The 18,874-nt window shown below is 39.0% G+C and overlaps 1 protein-coding gene and 2 pseudogenes across 1 annotated transcript; all 3 read right to left on the reverse strand.

Moving 5' to 3' along the window:
- Positions 1 to 344: 344 nt before the first annotated feature.
- On the reverse strand, positions 345 to 2,278 carry LOC143853247 (glutathione S-transferase F13 pseudogene; annotated as a pseudogene).
- Positions 2,279 to 6,989: 4,711 nt separating this feature from the next.
- LOC143853248 (glutathione S-transferase F13 pseudogene) lies at positions 6,990 to 7,725 on the reverse strand (annotated as a pseudogene).
- A 1,690-nt stretch (positions 7,726 to 9,415) lies between these two features.
- On the reverse strand, positions 9,416 to 18,158 carry ATATG18A (Transducin/WD40 repeat-like superfamily protein). Its single transcript, XM_077362701.1, has 4 exons — positions 17,106 to 18,158; positions 10,438 to 10,645; positions 9,832 to 9,958; positions 9,416 to 9,650 (listed from the first exon to the last, which is right to left on the reverse strand). The coding sequence occupies exons 1-4, from the start codon at positions 18,042 to 18,044 to the stop codon at positions 9,560 to 9,562; spliced, it is 1,365 nt and encodes a 454-aa protein (XP_077218816.1). The 5' UTR covers positions 18,045 to 18,158; the 3' UTR covers positions 9,416 to 9,559.
- Between the last annotated feature and the right edge of the window lie 716 nt (positions 18,159 to 18,874).

The raw sequence follows: 18,874 nt of genomic DNA on the forward strand, positions 1-18,874 counted from the left end.
TTGCGAAATGCCTTTTGTGATGGACGCTAGCAATTCCCTTACAGTAAATAGGTGGGGCATTCAATCCGAAAGACAACCTTCGTCCACACCTCCTCAACTTGGTATGTATTTTACAGTTGCACTGAACTCTTAAAGCATTCTTCCACTTTAACCAACCCGCACTTATTCTGTGATTAACATCCTTGCCCGCCTTCTTACATTAGTAAAGTTGCACTCTATATACTCTGTTTTAGTCATACTCAGTTTAAAACCTTTAGATTCCAAAATAGTCCTAATCAAGGTTGCCAGAGTGGGAATTGAAATGGGAATTGAAGGCTCTTAAGAAAGAATCCTGCTTCCTTGGTCTATACCCTGCAGGATTTGAGACCCTCCGAAACCTGAATGGAAGCAGGCATGGATGAGATATCTTCCCACCAGGCTTGCACGTGTGGGCGAGTAGTAATCAGATACGCTTTCGGAGTTTTCATGAAGTAAAATATAGAGGGAAGATGGTGTAAATCAGCCAACGTAAAATAATCTCCCGCCAGGTATTTTCTCTTTGAAAGCCTTTCTTCATAGACGTCTAGTACTTTTTCAAGCTTCTCCATATTTGTCTTAACCACTGGCTCGTCGGGTTCTCGTCCCAACATCATTGGGACCATAAGCATTTGGTAGATGATGGTAGAAATCGGGCCGTTGAATTGCTGGGCCTCCACTTGCATCCACATCTCCACCTTTGATGACTCTACCAGACTATTGTGCCTTAAGAGATCCGTTCCAATGTCTTTGTACTTGATTGCTAGGTACCTATTGATCGCCCTTGATTCTGTGCATTCAATAAATAGAAGAAATATATCACAAATACACAAACTGCATTTTGATGATATTTACACCCCCCTCCCCTTATTTTGATATTGGCACTCCTCTCTTTGTGTTAAACTTTTCTCAGTGGCTCCTCGGAATTGGTTTGACCCCGACCCCGCCTTTTGTGTATCACAGTGCCACGAAGGCTTGGGCTTTGCTAGGACCATCTCGTTAGGCATTTTGTGGGCAGGTTGTTGCATGAGAGAGCAGCCACATAGGCTCACTTTTCATTAGATTTTGTCTTATTCATTTGAGGTGGCTGCTCTCTTGTGCAATAGCCACCTGCGAAATGCCTTAGGCAACCTTCCCTAGCATATCCTTTCATGGAAATCTTCTTCAAGAGCTTTTTTTTCCGAGCAATTACAGGAAGGGATTTGTTGAGGTCCATCACAAAAGGCTTTTCACGGTTGGTTTGTTGCACGTCATACAAGCCACCTTGTGAATTGAGACAAAAGCTGTTGTCTCCATTCATGAAGTCATTGGTCTGACGTGCGACAAACCAGTTGCGAAATGCCTTTTGTGATGGACGCTAGCAATTCCCTTACAGTAAATAGGTGGGGCATTCAATCCGAAAGACAACCTTCGTCCACACCTCCTCAACTTGGTATGTATTTTACAGTTGCACTGAACTCTTAAAGCATTCTTCCACTTTAACCAACCCGCACTTATTCTGTGATTAACATCCTTGCCCGCCTTCTTACATTAGTAAAGTTGCACTCTATATACTCTGTTTTAGTCATAATCAGTTTAAAACCTTTAGATTCCAAAATAGTCCTCCGATCTATAGAAGAACTGCATGTTATGGAAACCTCTTTAGATCGAAGGGCTAGGATCATCCTATGGAAATGATTTTTGGGGCCAAACCTATTTACGTACAATACTTCTTGACAACATATGGGGCAATAGGGCTTACACCATATAAAATCTCTTCATTTTCATTTATCAATCTTAAAATGGCAAAGCTACGACTCGTATGCCATGGCGTGGGGGATTTGTTCGGTACTATGTCGTAGAACACCAAAACTAGGTGAATACTTTCCAAACCGCTCTTTTAAATTAATCAGCTAAAAAAGGAATCAAACAATATTTTTTCCTGTGAGAAGCATACCGAAGAGTGTGAGATCACCGTCCTGAAGGACTGGTACCAGACCAAATGGCTGCAAAAAATACATATATTAATATAAATAAATAAAATTAGAAAGATATGAAATTAAAAATGGTTCCTATGAAACACGAACAAAGAAATGATTAAGAGAAAGATAAGAAATAAGCAAATTCCTACATTTCTAGAGAGAAAAGGCTGTTGTTTATGGGTTCCGGCCAGAATGTCAATGTCAATGGGCACGAGCTCGTATTCGACGCCTTTCTCATGCAGGCATGCCTGCACGCTAGCGGTGCAACTAGACATTGGCACACCATGAATCTTAATTCCCATTCTTCTTCTTCTTCTTCTTCTCTTGTTTCTTTTGGAAGGATTTTCTTTTGAAAGGATGCTTTATGGCAGCAGTTCTTACAAAAATCCAACCTCATCGGCCCAAAATATGTAAATAGAAGGAAAAGAAAATGAACTTTCATTGTCTCTTTCTGTTGGCCTTGCATTTCTAGGCCTGCTGTCTTTGTTTAAGAAGTAAACAATGTAAAAATCATTATAGGAACGCTAAGGTGAAGGTGCAAGGGCACCACCATTGGACCATATCACCAAAGTGCATTTATAATGGCACCTAAAAATACACTTTGGTAAGAAGGTCCAACGGGGGCGCCCTTGAAGCTTGGTTTTCCAAGGGTGCCCTTGGTTTTAGCATTCCTCAAATTTATTGTATTATCTGTTTATCGATAAAAGGGCACCTTGCAAAAACAAGCTGCAAGGGCGCTTTCATTGGATCCAGGTCACCAGTGTGCATTCATTATTCATTTACTTACACATGTTTCTGTGCTATTAATATTATAATTGAACATTGGTGATGAGGATCCAATGGGACACCTCTGTGGCTGGTTTTGCAAGGGCTCCCTTCACTTTAGCATTTCTCCTATACTATATATTAAACTTGTTTCTTTCTTCTGTCATTTGTTTGTTTTTCATGGAAAATTTTTATTGAAAAACTTCTTGTATCAAAATTTTTTTAATGGATTTTCTTTTTCTACGGTGGATTTTGATTCACCTCATTCATTGCATGAGTGGGGCCCATCATTTTACAACTCCAGTTTTGATTAAGTGAGGCCCGCCATTTGACATTCATGCGTAGCATGGTCGGCCCCACCATTTTAAACCTCATGTGTTGATATGGTAGGGCTCACCATCTCTGGCTAAACTAATGATATGTGGGACCCATTTTACACCCACGAGTGAGACCATCATCTCCATGTAAATCCTTGCATTAAGGGTGGGGCCCATTATTTTTTATTTTACCTCATATTTTGATGGGGTGAGTTCCATGATCTCCACCCAATCTCATGCATGGAAATCATATTCTCACACATTGTTTTGACTTTTGATGGTGATATTCCTCTCTTTAGAGTCTTCTCCCACCGGTTGTTGTTAGCATTTCGAGAGTACCACTACCAAAACAAGGGCATTGCAGACATTATTTCCATCCATTGATAGGCTATCTTTGACTGCTTGCAAGCATCAATCAACACAAACCATGAAATTTTTTTTCCATGGCATATTAGTCTATCAAGGGGTGAGAGGAAGGGAGATGAAGAGACATGAGATCGTTTCACTAAGGAAAAGGGTAAGTGGTAAAAAGCAGGGAAAATATAAATTGTATTTTGACCATTTTTTTAACCCTTGTTTTTCAGTCTTTCTCTCACCCTCTACTCATTCCTCTCCCCCCTCTAGTCTCTCTTAGCATTTGATGAACTAAAATTCCATGAAAAAAAAATCATGGCAGTCAAACAAGGCCTTATTGGATGATGAATTTGATGAAAATTCTTCATTGTTCACTGTCTACTCGGCACACCAGTCTAATGATGAAGATAGTTGATCAGGTGAGCCACCACTAGGCAAAACACAACGAGATCCTACCCTCCACCATAATGGAGATTTTTTGATTGAGCAGATCAACTAAATCTCAACTTACAGTGAATGTAGACATCTAAATTAATTATGGTGAATATTATCTTGTAATTAATTATTTTTCCTTTTTATTTATGGAATGTATTAAGATATAATGATAATAAATTAGCAGTTCTCATGTGTTAAAATATCCTAATTGGAAATTCAAATGAAATGTTTGCAATCACATAGTGAAGAGGAATGAGTCTTATATCCCTATAGCAGTCCAATTGATGTATTGCAGGTCTGGGCATCTAGAAAGTTTCTTCTGGTTTCAGGAAATTGTGGAATTCAAGCTGAATCATCTCTCCAAGAATTTCATTCAAGCCTTTATTTATGTTTCATTGGAAAAAAAAAATGTTGTGTATTGGCGAGAACAAAAACCATATGAATCAACAGCTAATGAACTAATGTTCAAAGATCATTTTCATGAGATAATGGGAGAATTAGGTGGAGTTCACTTACCTTCCATCCAAGCCAAGAATCTGTGAACTTATTATCACCACCGACTCATAAGAGTCCATTTTTTCTAGCTTTGTTTTAGAGGTAGATAACTACAGAGTAGTTCGGACAAAATAGGTATCTTAAAGAGAATTTGTTTCTATCTAGATAAGATAGATTAAGTTGTTTATATCTAGGATAGCTAAGAGTAGAAGTTGCTTTAGATTGTTAAGCTATTGGCCAATGAGGTTGTAGCTTTACATATGAAAAACTCTTTGATGTATAAAAGAAGAAAACAGTGAACGTGAGTAAGTGTCTTCCACAATTTCAAAGTGTATTCACGTTATTTTCTTTAGAGAGTGCGAAGTTTTCTTTTGCCTAGTGTTATCTTAATTTGTTTGCTATATTTTTCATACTTCATTGTCACTCCCTTGTTAAATCCAACAGTTTCTTTCTTCCTAAATAAACCAAAGAGAGTTCAAAGAATCACCACTGTGTTCTCTCTTCTGGTGGCCAAAGGCGACCACATATTTGGGCCACAACATAAATGCGCTGCAACGAATAAATATCTCCATAAGATGATCCTATGAAGCAATCACATTGTAGATCGGAGCTTTAGTATCATCCTATGGAGAAGATTCAAGGAGTGCAGCCTATTACATTGTGGCCTAACAAATAAACTATTTGAATCATCCTATGAAGTGGGCCACAGTGCCACACAATAGTTTTTGAAAAACATTGGACTTCACTTGTAGACTACATATAAAATTTCATTAATTACCTATCTCAGTTATGAGTTTTGTGCTGGGATGTATGGTCCACCATTTAACAAAAAGGACTGTACAGCCCACTTCATGGAATGATCCAAAACCGTTCATTTGTTGGGCTCAACCATAGATAGGTTGTGCCCCAAAACTCATTTCCATATGATGATCCTTACCCTCTGATCTGTAGTGGTTGTCCCTTTTAGATCGGAGGGTTAGGGTCATCCTATGAAAATGATTTATGGGGCACAAACTATTTACGTTGTGGCCAAAGAAATGAATGATTTGGATCATCCCATGAAATTGGGTATAGTCCTTTTTGAAAAACACATACCGTCACACATAATATAAAACCTCAATTATTTCCGCTTTTGGCCCTCAAATTTCTAAAATATTTTGTTGTTGAGAGAGAGAGAGAGAGAGAGAGAGAGAGAGAGAAATGCTATAATATAGGTGCTTACGAAAAAAATGCTTAATAAAACTCACTTCACTGATAAGAATCCTGGGATTTACCAAAAAAGGCTTTAACAAATTTCCCAATTTTCGGGGGGGGGGGGGGGGGGGGGGGGGGGGGGGGGGGGGGCAATTGCCCCCCGGACCCCCCTGGCTCCGTCCCTGGCCATATCTGTGACAATAATCTTACTTTACAAGAGCTAAACATCTATATTTGCAGCAGGAAGAATGAAAGCACCCCTGAAACAATTTGACGGAAAGCTTTGCATAATATGATAATGCAAAGCTTTTTCAAAAAAAAAAGAGAGGATGTCTTAGGGATTTAACCAAAACCGCGTCAATTTGAGCGAGCCAATGATTGATCTAGTGGAGTTCTATAACATTGGTTGAACCACTTCAGGAAAATACTGCATTTATATCTCTACCAGTAATTCTGAAAAATCCAAGGCATACCCTTAATGAAAGATAAAGATGAACTGGCTGACGACATGGCAAGATTGGGTTCGGACGCAGTTTGTGATTTGCTCAGTTAAGCTTATCTGAGCAGCTGCTCACAAACCATTTCCTCTATACATTCTGGCAAGCATTAGAACAACACCAAGAAAATCAGTAATATCTTTCTTTTTAAACAATTAAAAAAAACCTATACCGACAAAATATGAGATACAAGGACAAGGTAGGTGTAAGAAGAGATGATCTCCAACATAGAAAAGAAAGGCCGATACGCAAAGAGAATTACGTAGTATTTCATTATAATGTTAGATTTGTGGTCCTTCTTTTTTTGAGACACAAGAAATCTAAAACAGAGCTTATGAATTTGATGGTTGAGAATATGTCATGGTGGGATGTATTATGCTGTAGTAAACGCCACATTGTATTAGTTAAGTCGGATGATTTGAAGATAAACGACTATTAAAATTAACAATCCAGTTTTAAAAAAGGCTTGATGGATCAAGGGCTTATAATAAACATTGGGTTTTGCTAATGAGTGCCCTGGGAGCACTCATTAACAAACTCAAAAGCCATGTAAAACTCTTAATCCCTATGTGAATTTATTGTAAATTTACATTTTCAATGCACCTTAACGACTGCCGGGAGCTCTTGTTAACAAAACCCATAAACATCAAGTCGAGGTGTGTTGTTCAGATGGAGTTACGATTGCCAATCTAATCATTTACAGGAGGTAAAGGTGGGGCTCAATTAAAGTCTTTTAATGAGCAAAGAGTATGGGCAGTGATTGCAGATATACGGGGGTCGATTTCTCACTGCCCTTCGAGACACTAAAATTTCCAAAGTTTTAATGAAGTGAGCAGTGCCATTACCAAAACAAAGTAGCTAACACATATATCAAAACTCCTTTAAGAAGTCAATTCACATAAATAAGCAAACACAATATAGAGCAAAGTCCTTATTTCACATTCTTATTTAGATTACTACACCCTTGAGAACTTTAGACCCTCCGTAACCCTTATTGAAGCAGGTCTAGGCGAGATGTCTTCCCACCAGGCTCGCACCTGTGGGCGAGTAGTAATCAGAGACGTTTTGGGAGTGTTCATGAAGTAAAATATAAAGGGAAGATGGTGTAAATCAGCCAACTTAAAATAATCTCCCGCCAGGTATTTTCTCTTTGAAAGCGTTTCTTCATAGATGTCTAAAACTTTTTCAAGTGTCCCAGTATTTGACTTAACCACTTGCTCGTCTGGTTCTCGTCCCAATTTCATCGGGACCACAAGCATTTCGAAGATGATGGCTGAGATCGGACCGTTGAATTGCTGGCCCTCCACTTCCATCCACATCTCCACCATTGATGACTCTACCAAATTCTTGTGCCGTATTAGATCCGTCCCGATATCTTTGTACTTGATTGCTAGGTGATCGCCCTTGACTCTGGGCAATCAGTAAATAGATATCATAGAGTGCATTTTGATGATATTTGCACCCATTATTTTGATTTTGGCACTATTCTCTTGTTGGGGTTTTGCTAATCTCTACCTATGTGGCGTGAGGGTTTGTTTGGTTCTACTCTCAGTTTCCCTAGCAGCACGTACAACACCCAAACTAGGTGAGTACAATAGGCACGAGCTCGTATTCGATGACTTTCTCATGCAGGCATGCCAGCACCCTAATGGTACAACTAGACATTGGCATACCATGAACCTTGATTCTCATTCTTCTTCTTATCTCTCACGTTTCTTTTGGAAGGATTTTCTTTTGAAAGGATGCTTTATGGCAGCAGTCCTTGCAAAAATCCAAGCTCATATGCCTAAAATATCTAAATAAAATGAAAAGAAAATGAACTTTCATTGTCTCTTTCTTTTGGCCTTGCATTTCTAGGCCGGCTGCAAGGGCACCCCCATTGGACCATCTCACCAAAGTGAATTTATAATGGCACAGAAAAATGCACTTTAGTAAAAAGGTCCAACGGAGGCGCCCTTGCAGCTTTTTTTGCAAGGGCGCCCTTTGTTTTAACATTCCTCAAATTTATTATGGTATCTATCTATCTATAAAAGAGCTCCCTGCAAAAACAAGCTGCAAGGGCACTTTCATTGGATCCACTTCACTGATGCGCATTTATTCTTCTTTTAGTTTTACATTTTTCTGCCCTATGTAAATGAACATTGGTCATGAGGATCCAATGGGGCACCACTGCAGCTGGTTTTGCAAGGGCTCTCTTCACTTTAGCATTTCTCCTATAATATATACTAAACTTGTTTCTTTCTTCTGTCATTTGTTTTTTTTTTTTTTTCATGGAAACGTTTTATTGAAAAACTTCTTCTATAGAAAATTTTTACTGGATTTTTTTTTCTACGGGGGATTTTGATACACCTCATTCATTGCATGAGTGGAGCAATCATTTTACAACTCGTGTTTTGATAAAGTGAGGCCCTCATTTGACACTCATGCATAGCATGGTTGGCCCCACTATTTTACACCTCATGAGTTCATACGATAGGGCTCACCATCTCTAGCTAAACTCATGATATGGTTGGACCCATTTTACACCCATGAGTGCGATTCATCTCTTTTGATTACTTGGCACACTCAACAGCAGCACTGTATCAATGACTGCAGAGGGGCTGATGTACTTCACATCAGAAGGATTCAATGGGGTTGATTGCCTCGTACACTTCTGCTGGGTGTCCTAAGTAATCAAAAGGGGCGGATATATCACTTCCCTAAATTAATTATTGTGAATATTATCTTGTAATATTTTTTTTCCTTTTATTTAGGGAATGTATTAATATATAAAGATTATAAATTTGTAGTTCTCGTGTTAAGATAGCCTAGTTGGAAATTCAAATGAAATGTTTGCAAACACTTTGTGAAGAGGAATGAGTCCCATATCCCTATAGCAGTCCAATTGATGTTTGAATGTACCAATAACAATGTGAAGGATGAGGTATGTATTGAAGGCTTGAAAGCATCTCTATACACGAGTAGAGAGGTTAGAAGCATTGACACACGGGGTAATAGGCTTAATTATATTACAGATTCAAGGAAGATGGGGGGCACAAGGAAGAGAAAACTCATTCCATATCATATGCATTTGGAGGGATTGGCTTCCAAGTTTGAAGAGATCGAGTTTTAAGTAGGATCAATTGGTTTGATGGTAAAAGACCATTTAAAAATCTACTTTCCATGTACTTTCCTTGGAAAGTGATGCAACCAAACAGAATTCCAATAGATGAACGGTTCTGATAGCGAAATGGCTGGATCCCACCTGTACTTTTTTCTGCCGGTAATTTTCCTAGTTAAAATTACGTGAAACAGCATATAATTCCTCTCTTACACTGGTGCATTTTTATTTTTTATTTTATTTTATTTTTTATTTTATTTTTAAAGTTTCTTACACTGGTGCATTTGATTTGATTATTTACTTTCTACAATAGTCCAACAAACATAGTTGCAAGCCCTAGAACAATTTACATATTTACAATTTATGTCCAAAGATGAAATATTTAATAAACACAAAAATATAGAAAGAAAAATATGGTCTGGGCATCTAGAAAGTTTCTTCTGGTTTCAGGAAACTGTAGAATTCTAGCTGAGTCATCTCTCCTCCTGTCACAGGATCGAACTGACACCTATAGAAGCTGCACATCGTCCAAATCCAATTCTTTCTTAAGAATTTCATTCAAGCCTTTCTTTATGTTTTCATTTGAAAAAATGTTGTGTATTGGCGAGAACAAAAACCGTATGAATCAACAGCAAATGAACTAATGTTCAAAGATCGTTTTCAAGAGATAATGGGAGAATTTGGCGGAGTTCACTTACCTTCCATCCAAGCCAAGAATCACCACTGTGTTCTTCTGGTGGCCAAAGGCAACAACATATTGAGATCCTTCGTGCAAGCGAAATTGGGCCACTGACCATTCTGAACTGAAATACTTTGGCAACACCCCTGCGTAAAAGAACCACGCAAGTTTCAGAGGCAAGAAACATTTTAGCTTATAAGTTAAACATGCTTCACCCAAGTGTCCAGAGGCAAGCTAACCAGCCTTCCACCGTGTTAGGATAAATTGAGCAAATGCAAGTTAGTACTATTTCGTACATCAAAGCTTATTTCATTAAGCAAATGCCACATCTGTAACCATAATATTAGTTTACAAGAAGTTAAACATCTATATTTGCAGCAGTATGAAAGAAAGCACCCCTGAAACAATTTGATGAAGTTTCGCATAATAACGCAGAGTTCTTCAGAAAAAAAAAAAAGTTTTGTGAAAAAAAGAAACTTCTTTTGAGGGTTTAACCAAAACCTTTTCTACTTGAGCCAGCCAATGACTGATCCAGTGGAGTTCTAAAACATTGGTTGAACCACTTCAGGGAAATTGCTACTGCATTTATATCTCTACCAATAATTCTGAAAAAACCAAGGCATACCCCGAATGAAAGATAAAGATGAACTGGTCGACGACGTGGCAAGATTGGGGTCAGACACAGTTTGTGGTTTGTCATTTCCTGCCAATCCCGTATTGACCTTAAGGTTGAAAACATGGACGGTTCCCTTGTCACTAGAGACGGCTAACCACTGTGCCGTAGCAGAGAATGCCAGACTGTAAATCTCTGCTCTATCTGCACCTCTTCGCACCTACATTGAACGTTCAAAGAATTATCGCATTAGATATAAGTATTAAACAGGAAACAGATGCATGCTTTAAAGTCGGGGAAATTTGTCCCTAACAGCAGGATCCTCCTAATGCAAAGCAACATGGTATTTCAAAAGTGAATAGAAACCTAGGAAGTGTATACGGAAAGGACTACTATACCCAAAGATTTGTTTAAACTCTGACAATCAGACATTCTGGCAAGCATTAGAACAGGAACAAGAAAATCAGTAATATCTTTCTTTCTAAGCAATTAAAAAAAAACCTATACCAACAAAACATGAGATACAAGGACAAGGTAGGAATAGATGATCTCCAACATAGAAAGCCAAACCCAAACTACAAAAAGGGCAAACACCAAATACAGAGTCCAACTTATCAACTCCTTCCATAGCAAGATTATCCACCAAATCATTGGCGCTCCTTAAAATTTTCTTAAATGAAGTTTTTTTTTTTAAATAATAATAATAATAAATAAAAATTGTTAATCTCAACATCGTGAGCTCAATCTCTTGGCCCAAGCAATCACATTAGAAGAGTCCCCCACGCCTCCACATTGAAGATATGAAGACTGTAAGAGCCCATACTTTTGCTTCATTAGAGTCCTTAACACCAACGGGTCCGCAGTACACCTCTCAAGATCTCCCTAAACATTCATTGCTAAACTAACTCCCGAGTTAAGTCCACCACCCCATCCATAAAGTTCCCAACCACTCCACATTGAAGATATGAAGATTGTCAGAGAACCCATACTTTCTCTTCATTGAGGTCCTCAACATCAATGCGTAAGCAATAATTGTTAACAAAAACGCCCCTAGAGGTGAGGAGTGTGCTTCCCTTTCCAAAATGAAAAACACATCACTTCCCAAAACTTGGAGCAACACATTTTGAATTTGTGGAAAACGACCAAAATATTTTTGCTTCAATCCCTGAATGCCGAGTTATGTGTCCAGTGTTTCACCAAATTACCCAATCGATTACCTCGATCCTTCGTTTGTTGGTTTGATGATTCAGATTGTTCCTCTATTATAGCAATGAATTTGGCTTTGGGTGGAGGTTGGAGATGGAGAAGATTAATACCCCATTCCTTCCGTACTTTTCTCAACTTTCCGCGGAAAATAAGGTAGTTTCTTTTAGAAACTAATGTGCATGCATTCTGACAATTACTACCACCTTCATGTACTTGTTCGGAAAATACTAAACAGGGCGAGAGCTTTTTTGAGCTCCATGCTTCATCGAACAAAACTTGGCTCGGGTGCGGAAATATCAATTCCCACGCTTACTTTTTAGCATTTTCTTTACTTGTCTGATTTCTTTTCACCAAGTTCTCCCATTTTTTTCTGCTATGCTCTTCCGTGTTCTTGGCGTTTGACTTTCTGTACGGTTCTCTTGTCTGGTAAGGTTCGCATCATTTGCAGCCATTTTTTCCATAGAATATTAGTTTTTTCAAGAGGGGTAGAGATAGTAGGGGAGAATGACTTGAGAGGGCACGAATGATGAGAAGGTGAGAGGTGGGTAAAAATTTTCAAAAAATAAATTGCATTTTGAGTGGAGTTTTTTCCCTCTTTTTTAGTTTTTTTTTCACCTCCTCACTCAATCCCTTAGAAGCACGAAGTAGGTGTGGGCGTGGGGGCGGAGGCGGGGGCGGGGAAGCGTAGGGTCTAAAAGAGTCTAAGTTTGGGAGCGCCATGGGAGTGTGTATGTAATATTTTCTTTATATATCTTTCAAAATTCAAGTACATCAAAAAATAATAGTTTCTACAAATTTTCATATGTATCTTTCAAAATTTAAGTGCATCTAAAATCTAATTTCTAACCATCTTCATTTGTGTGCACTCGTTCCTCTTGCCTTCTGAAGATGCACAAGCCTTTGTACTTGCTCCAATGAAGTACTTTGAAGAGTTGGAGGAGTTTGATGTAAGGAAGTTGGTGATGGTGGGACTTATAGAGTAATAGAAGCAGGCTGGGAGCAGTTCACGTCTCTCTAGGGTCGCGCTCCCTAGAAGCTCCTTCCTAAGGAGCGCCGAATCGAGGTTCTGAGATGGGATCGGTACCCCGAGAGAAGGTTCCTGCGTCTAAGCTCAATCCTCTCGAGTCTCTCCCTCACCATTGGGTTAGCTAAAATTCCATGGATAAACAATTCAGTGTTGCCAAACATGGGCAAAGAGCATAAGCTGCCCTTCCCATTGAGTGTAAGATATGATGGTATAAAGAATTACCCTCATTCTCTGCAAATTAAAAATAGATTTTAGACAAATTTAAAAATTACATAATTCAAAATATTTTCTTTCTCTTGAGAAGATCAACCTTTGGGTGCTACAAGGGGCACAGAGTTAAATCAAGACCGTTGATCTTGTAGAAGAACATGAGGCAGCATGCAACCAATATGGTCTTGGTTCGAACAAAGAACATCCCACACATATGATAAATTAGTACAAAAATCAAGGACCTAACTTTTCGTGGTGGAACCCCAAATTAGGCTTGATTGATCGACAGCCTAGATCAACGATCATGGTGTTCTCAAAGAGTTAGCTTGGTTTCAAGTTGTTGCTTCTTAGAGTGGTGGCATAAGTAGGCAACAAGATAGAGACAAGCCTCATAATTACCTCGTAGAATGGTAGCAAGCAGTGTTTTGGTAGTTTTTTTGCTTAAATTTTCTTGAGAGTTTCAATCTAAACATGTTTGAAACTTCTGCCCCATTTTGACCTTGTTACTCATGTTCAAAAGAAATGGCTCAGCAATTGAATTTTGATAAGGATAAGCAAACTGCTTTTCTAGTATTTTTTATCTTGACTTTCTAGCAAGCTGGGTATTCTAGCATTTCTAGTATTTTTATCTTGACCTTTGAATATACTGGTAATCGATTAGTTTTCTATACACGTCGTCATAAACTGTAAGCAAACCTTCTAGCATTTTTATCTTACTACAAAGTAAAGGGAATCAAAACCCTTCTAAATAGGGTTTGAAATAGTTTAGCACCCAGTTGCTCTTAAACAAACTTAAGAAAAAAGGCAATCAATCGGTGTCATTCATAATGTGTTAAAACAAACTTTCATTGCCTGTGTGAAGCTTGTTGTATTCCTGACTAAAACATTCAATTGTGTCCTGAAAGTATTTTGGGTGGTGGGGTTTGGAATATTTGTTTTGAGAGAGGGGGAGGTGAGATGAAGCCCCCATGCATGGAACTTATTTCACATAAAACCATATGAATCTATGAAATTTTATTGCCCTTTTATTCTCTCTGTTGCATTGAGAGCAACCCACCTACAAATTCTACAAACTTTAACCTAGTGACTCCATGATAAGAGTTTGAACACCACGAGTTGAGCGCTGCCAAAAAGACTTCTCTTCAAACAACGCGATCGTCTTATCCGTGCCACAGTGACGTAATCCATAGATATGACTTCTACGCTGATCATGCAAAGTGTGACCCGTTAGCCCATAAGTAATTACTGTGACAAAGCGGCTGTTGCTCACCCGACACGATCGTACGAGGTCACAATTCACTTCCTACATTACAGTGATCAAGAGGAAGCGCTAAGGTCTATCATTTCCTTAAGAGTGAAGTCCGGATACTGGCTCTTTAGGACTGATAGTAGCTGCTTAGAGCAAGGTGTTGGCAGATATGTTGTTTACTCGTGTTTCTATGACTTTACATCGCAGATTGATGTCTTGCTTGCTTTGACGTTCATTCCGGAGACAATTTTATCATAAAGGACGTAGTACATTGGAATCCTAAAGCACCACCATGAACACTACCACGTGTCCGCCTGCGGTGCGGTAAGGCACCGCCTTGTTGTGCCAGCAACCAACTTCGATTATTTAATTATAGTCATTCCTTATTTTGGTCTTTTTGCTGCTGATCTTAAAATGCGTATGAAAGATTCGTATTTGAAGAAAGTAGACTACAAGGCCTAAGCCAAGATGATTGTAGGCCTTCTAACTGTTTCCAGAAAATATTGCTTTGGCTTTCGCTTTTTGGAAGAAGTTCGAGAGGATAATCAGCGTAGCAGCCATATCTACGGATCACATCATTGTGGCACTGATAAGACGATCGCGTTGTTTGGAGAGAAGTTTTTCTGGCGGTGCTCAACTCGTGACGTTCAAACTCTGCTTATCATGGAGTCACTCGGTTAAAGTTTGTAGGTCTCTCAATGCAACAGAGAGAATAAAAGGGCAATAAAATTTCACAGATTCATATGGTTTTATGTGAAATAAGTTCCATGCATGGGAGCTTCATCTCACATCGCCTCTCCAAAACAAATATTCCAAACCCCACCACCCAAAATATTTTCATGACACAATTGAATGTTTTAGACATGAATACAACAAGCTTCACACAGGCAAGGAAAGTTTGTTTTAATACAACATGAATGACACTGATTGATTGCCCTTTTTCTCAAGTTCGTTTAAGAGCAGTTTAGTGCAAAACTATTTCAAACCCTATTTAGAAGGGTATTGATTCCCTTTACTTTGTAGTAAGATAAAAATGCTAGAAAATTTGCTTACATTTTAGGACATGTATAGAAAACTAATCGATTGCCAATATATTCAAAAGTCAAGATAAAAATACTAGAAATGTTAGAATACCAGTTTGCTAGAAAGTTAAGATAAAAATACTAGAAAGTCAAGATAAAAAATGCTAGAATACCAGTTTGCTTATCCCATCAAAATTCAATTGCTGAACCCTTCCTTTTGAACATGAGTAACAAGGTCAAAATGGGGCAGAAGTTTCAAACATGTTTAGATTGAAACTCCCAAGAAAACTCAAGCAAAAAAACCACAAAAAGACTACTTGCTACCATTCTACGAGGTAATTACGAGGCTTGTCTCCATCTTATTGCCTACTTATGCCACTACTCTAAGAAGCAACCACTTAAAACCAAGCTACCCCTTTGAGAACATCATGATAGTTGATATAGGCCGTCGATCAATCAAGTCTAATTTGGGGTTCAACCACGAAAAGCTAGGTCCTTGATTTTTTTACTAATTTATCATGTGCGTGGAATGTTCTTTGTTCGAACCAAGACTATATTGGCTGCATGTAACCTCATGTTCTTCTACAAGATCAACGGTTTTGATTTAACTTTGTGTCCCTTGCAGTGCCCAAAGGTTAATCTTCTCAAGAGAAAGAAAATGTTTTGAATTATATAATTCTTAAATTTGTCTAAAATCTACTTTTAATTTGGCAGAGAATGAGAGTAATTCTTTATACCATCATATCTTATACTCAATGGCAAGGGCGGCTTATGCTCTTTGCCCATGTTTAGCAACACTGAATTGTTTTTCCATGGAATTTTAGCTAACCCAACGGTGAGGGAGAGCAAGAGAGGGAGAGACCCGAGAGGATTGAGGAGGTGAAAAAAACTAATAAAAAAGGGAAAAACTTCACTCAAAATGCAATTTATGTTTCGAAAATTTTTACCCACCTCTCACCTTCTCATCACTCGTGTCCTCTCAAGTCATTCTCCCCCACCATCTTTATCCATCTTGAAAAAACTAATATTCTATTGGGGAAAATGGCTGCAAATGATGCAGACCTTACCAGACAAGAGAACCGTACGGAAAGTCAAACGCCAAGATCACGGAAGAACATAGCAGAAGAAAATAGGAGAACTTGGTGAAAAGAAATCAGACAAGTAAAGAAAATGCTAAAAAGTAAGAGTGAAAATTGATATTTCCACACCCGAGCCAAGTTTTGTTCGATGAAGCATGGAGCTCAAAAAAGTTCTCGTCCTTTTTAGTATTTTCCGAAGAAGTACATGAAGGTAACAGTAATTGTCAGAATGCATGCACATTAGTTTCTCAAAAGAAACCACCTTCTTTTCCGCGTAAAGTTGAGAAAAGTACGGAATGAATGGGGTATTAATCTTCTCCATCTCCAACCTCCAACCAAAGCCAAATCCATTGTTATAATAGAGGAACAATTTGAATCATCAAACCAACGAACGAAGGATCGAGGTAATCAATTGGATAATTGGTGAAACACTGGACACATAACTCGGCATTTAGGGATCGAAGCAAAAAAAAATTGGTCGTTTTGTGATAAAAACTATTTTGATTCTTGGTCACTATGAGTAGTTGTCTCAGGTCTATGTGGGTTCTATATTGTTCCACTATTTTTACATCATGTGTCTACGACATAAATAGTGTTCATCATATGAAGAGAGATGACCTCCTTTATGAGAATTGCCTAATCAACTTAAACTACACTACAATGGTAGATAATGCAAGTCCTTAAATGTCAAGGCAACTAGAACATTCAATAGATTACAGCAATAACCAAAACTTGCAAAGAAAGAAATTGAAATAACAGAGAACAACTTAATGATAATAACACTGAAAATACCCAAATTCAAATAAGATTGAAAAGGAAAAACACACCAAAACTTGGAAGAAGAGACCAAAAACAAATGAACAGACAAAACTGAAACACCCAAATACCTCTTGCAGCAGAACTCCATCAACAGTATTGAAAATTCTAACCAGCGTCCCCTTAGTACTCGCGGTCGCAAGCAACCGCCCATCCTGCGTAAGCGCAAAGCACGCAATCCTCGAATCATGTGCCATTATAAACTTAGTCCTCTTAGACCCATAATGCTCAACCCTAACCTGCCCTTTCTGCAACCCAGGACAAACAAGCACCAACGACCCCGAAACCTGCGAAACCCCACACAAACCCTTAGGGTTCGCAATCGTCTCAATCTGATGCAACAATTTCAGATCCGCGAAATTGTAAACAAAGATCTTCTGCTCCAGAATCACAATTATCCGGTCTCGCCGGAGCTGGACTCCCCGGACTTCAGATCGGAACGAAAGTTCTCCGATACATCGGCTCTGATGATCGTCCCAAATCATGACCTTATTGAGAGGGTATTGTGGGTCCGGCCCGCCCCCGACTAGGGCTAGGATGTTGCATCGGAAGAGCATTTCAACAACGCCAATGCCGCCGCCCCGGTCAAAATCTCGCCGGAAAATTTCGCGGAACGGATCGCAGTTGTAGATGCGGAAGCCGTGATCAGTGCCGGCGGCAAAACAGCCGTGGTCTTGGTTGAATGAGAGGTGGAGGAGGCAAGGGATTGATGAGGAAGAAGGGATTTCATTAGGGTTAGGGTTAGGGTTAGGGTTAGGGTTTTGGGTTGTTGGAGTGGTTCGAATTGGGGGAAGATGAGAGGTTTCTTCTGCTTCTTCTTCTTCTTCTTCTTCGAATCCGTTGTTGTTTTCGTTAGTGATGTCTTGGTCTGGTTGCTGGGGGATTTGGGAATGGGGGAGAGGGAGGGAATCGGAATCGGAATCGGAATCAGGGTTGGGGAAGGTTGGGAAATCGGAATCCGAAAAGGACCAGGGAGGGGGAGAGGAAGAAGGTAAAGAAAGGGTAGACATGGTAGAGGGGGGAGAGGGGATTTTATAAAGTTTCGAGGGTAGTTTTGGAAATTGAAAGATTTCGCAGAGGAGAATTTGCAGAGAGCGGGAGGGAGAGGAGAGGAGAGAAGGTGGGTGAGCTATAATAGAAATGAAGCCGTGTTACCAAAGGATTTATGTACTTTTGATGCTAATTTACGAAAATAACCTTGATGAAGAGAATGGTTTGACCCGTTTGGGGGATTGATTCGTAGAGGGTATTTTGGTCATTTCGTCAGATGCGGTTCTATCCCTTCGTAGAAAAATTAGAAAAGGAGCATTTTCTTTGGCGCAACATTGTAATAAAATGAGGGTCTGATCGATCTCGACCGTATATTTGATAAGCGTTGCTTTAGATGTCTTTCCCAAAAATTCAGATCAGATATTTAATCTTGGCATTCAATAAGGGACATGATATATTCGCCCCATTTTCTTTCCGGGTGACATCCCAGCTTGTAGAGAAACAGTAGTCATAAATAGACTAGAGGGTACTCACCAACATGGTTTTAAATTTCGACCAAAATCTGAAATTTTGGAATTTTGGATTTCGGTCAAGACCGAAACCGAAACTCACAAGATGTATGAAAATTCATTGAAATACTATTTTATTATTATTTTACCAAATTTCGGCCGAAATTACTGGTGATTTCGGACTAAAATTTCAGCCCAAAGAAACGATTTTTCGGGACTTTCTACCGGATTTCAAACTTCGGCCGAAATTTTGGTTTCGGGCCGGACTGAAATTCATACTGAAACCGAAATTTAAAACCATGCTCACCAATGGCCACCTCCTCTTGTAGCGAAAGAGTAGT

This window comes from Tasmannia lanceolata, unplaced genomic scaffold, assembly GCF_043159265.1.
Source record: "Tasmannia lanceolata isolate RefF3 unplaced genomic scaffold, GAP_Taslan_0.1 ptg000019l, whole genome shotgun sequence".
NCBI lineage: Eukaryota > Viridiplantae > Streptophyta > Magnoliopsida > Canellales > Winteraceae > Tasmannia > Tasmannia lanceolata.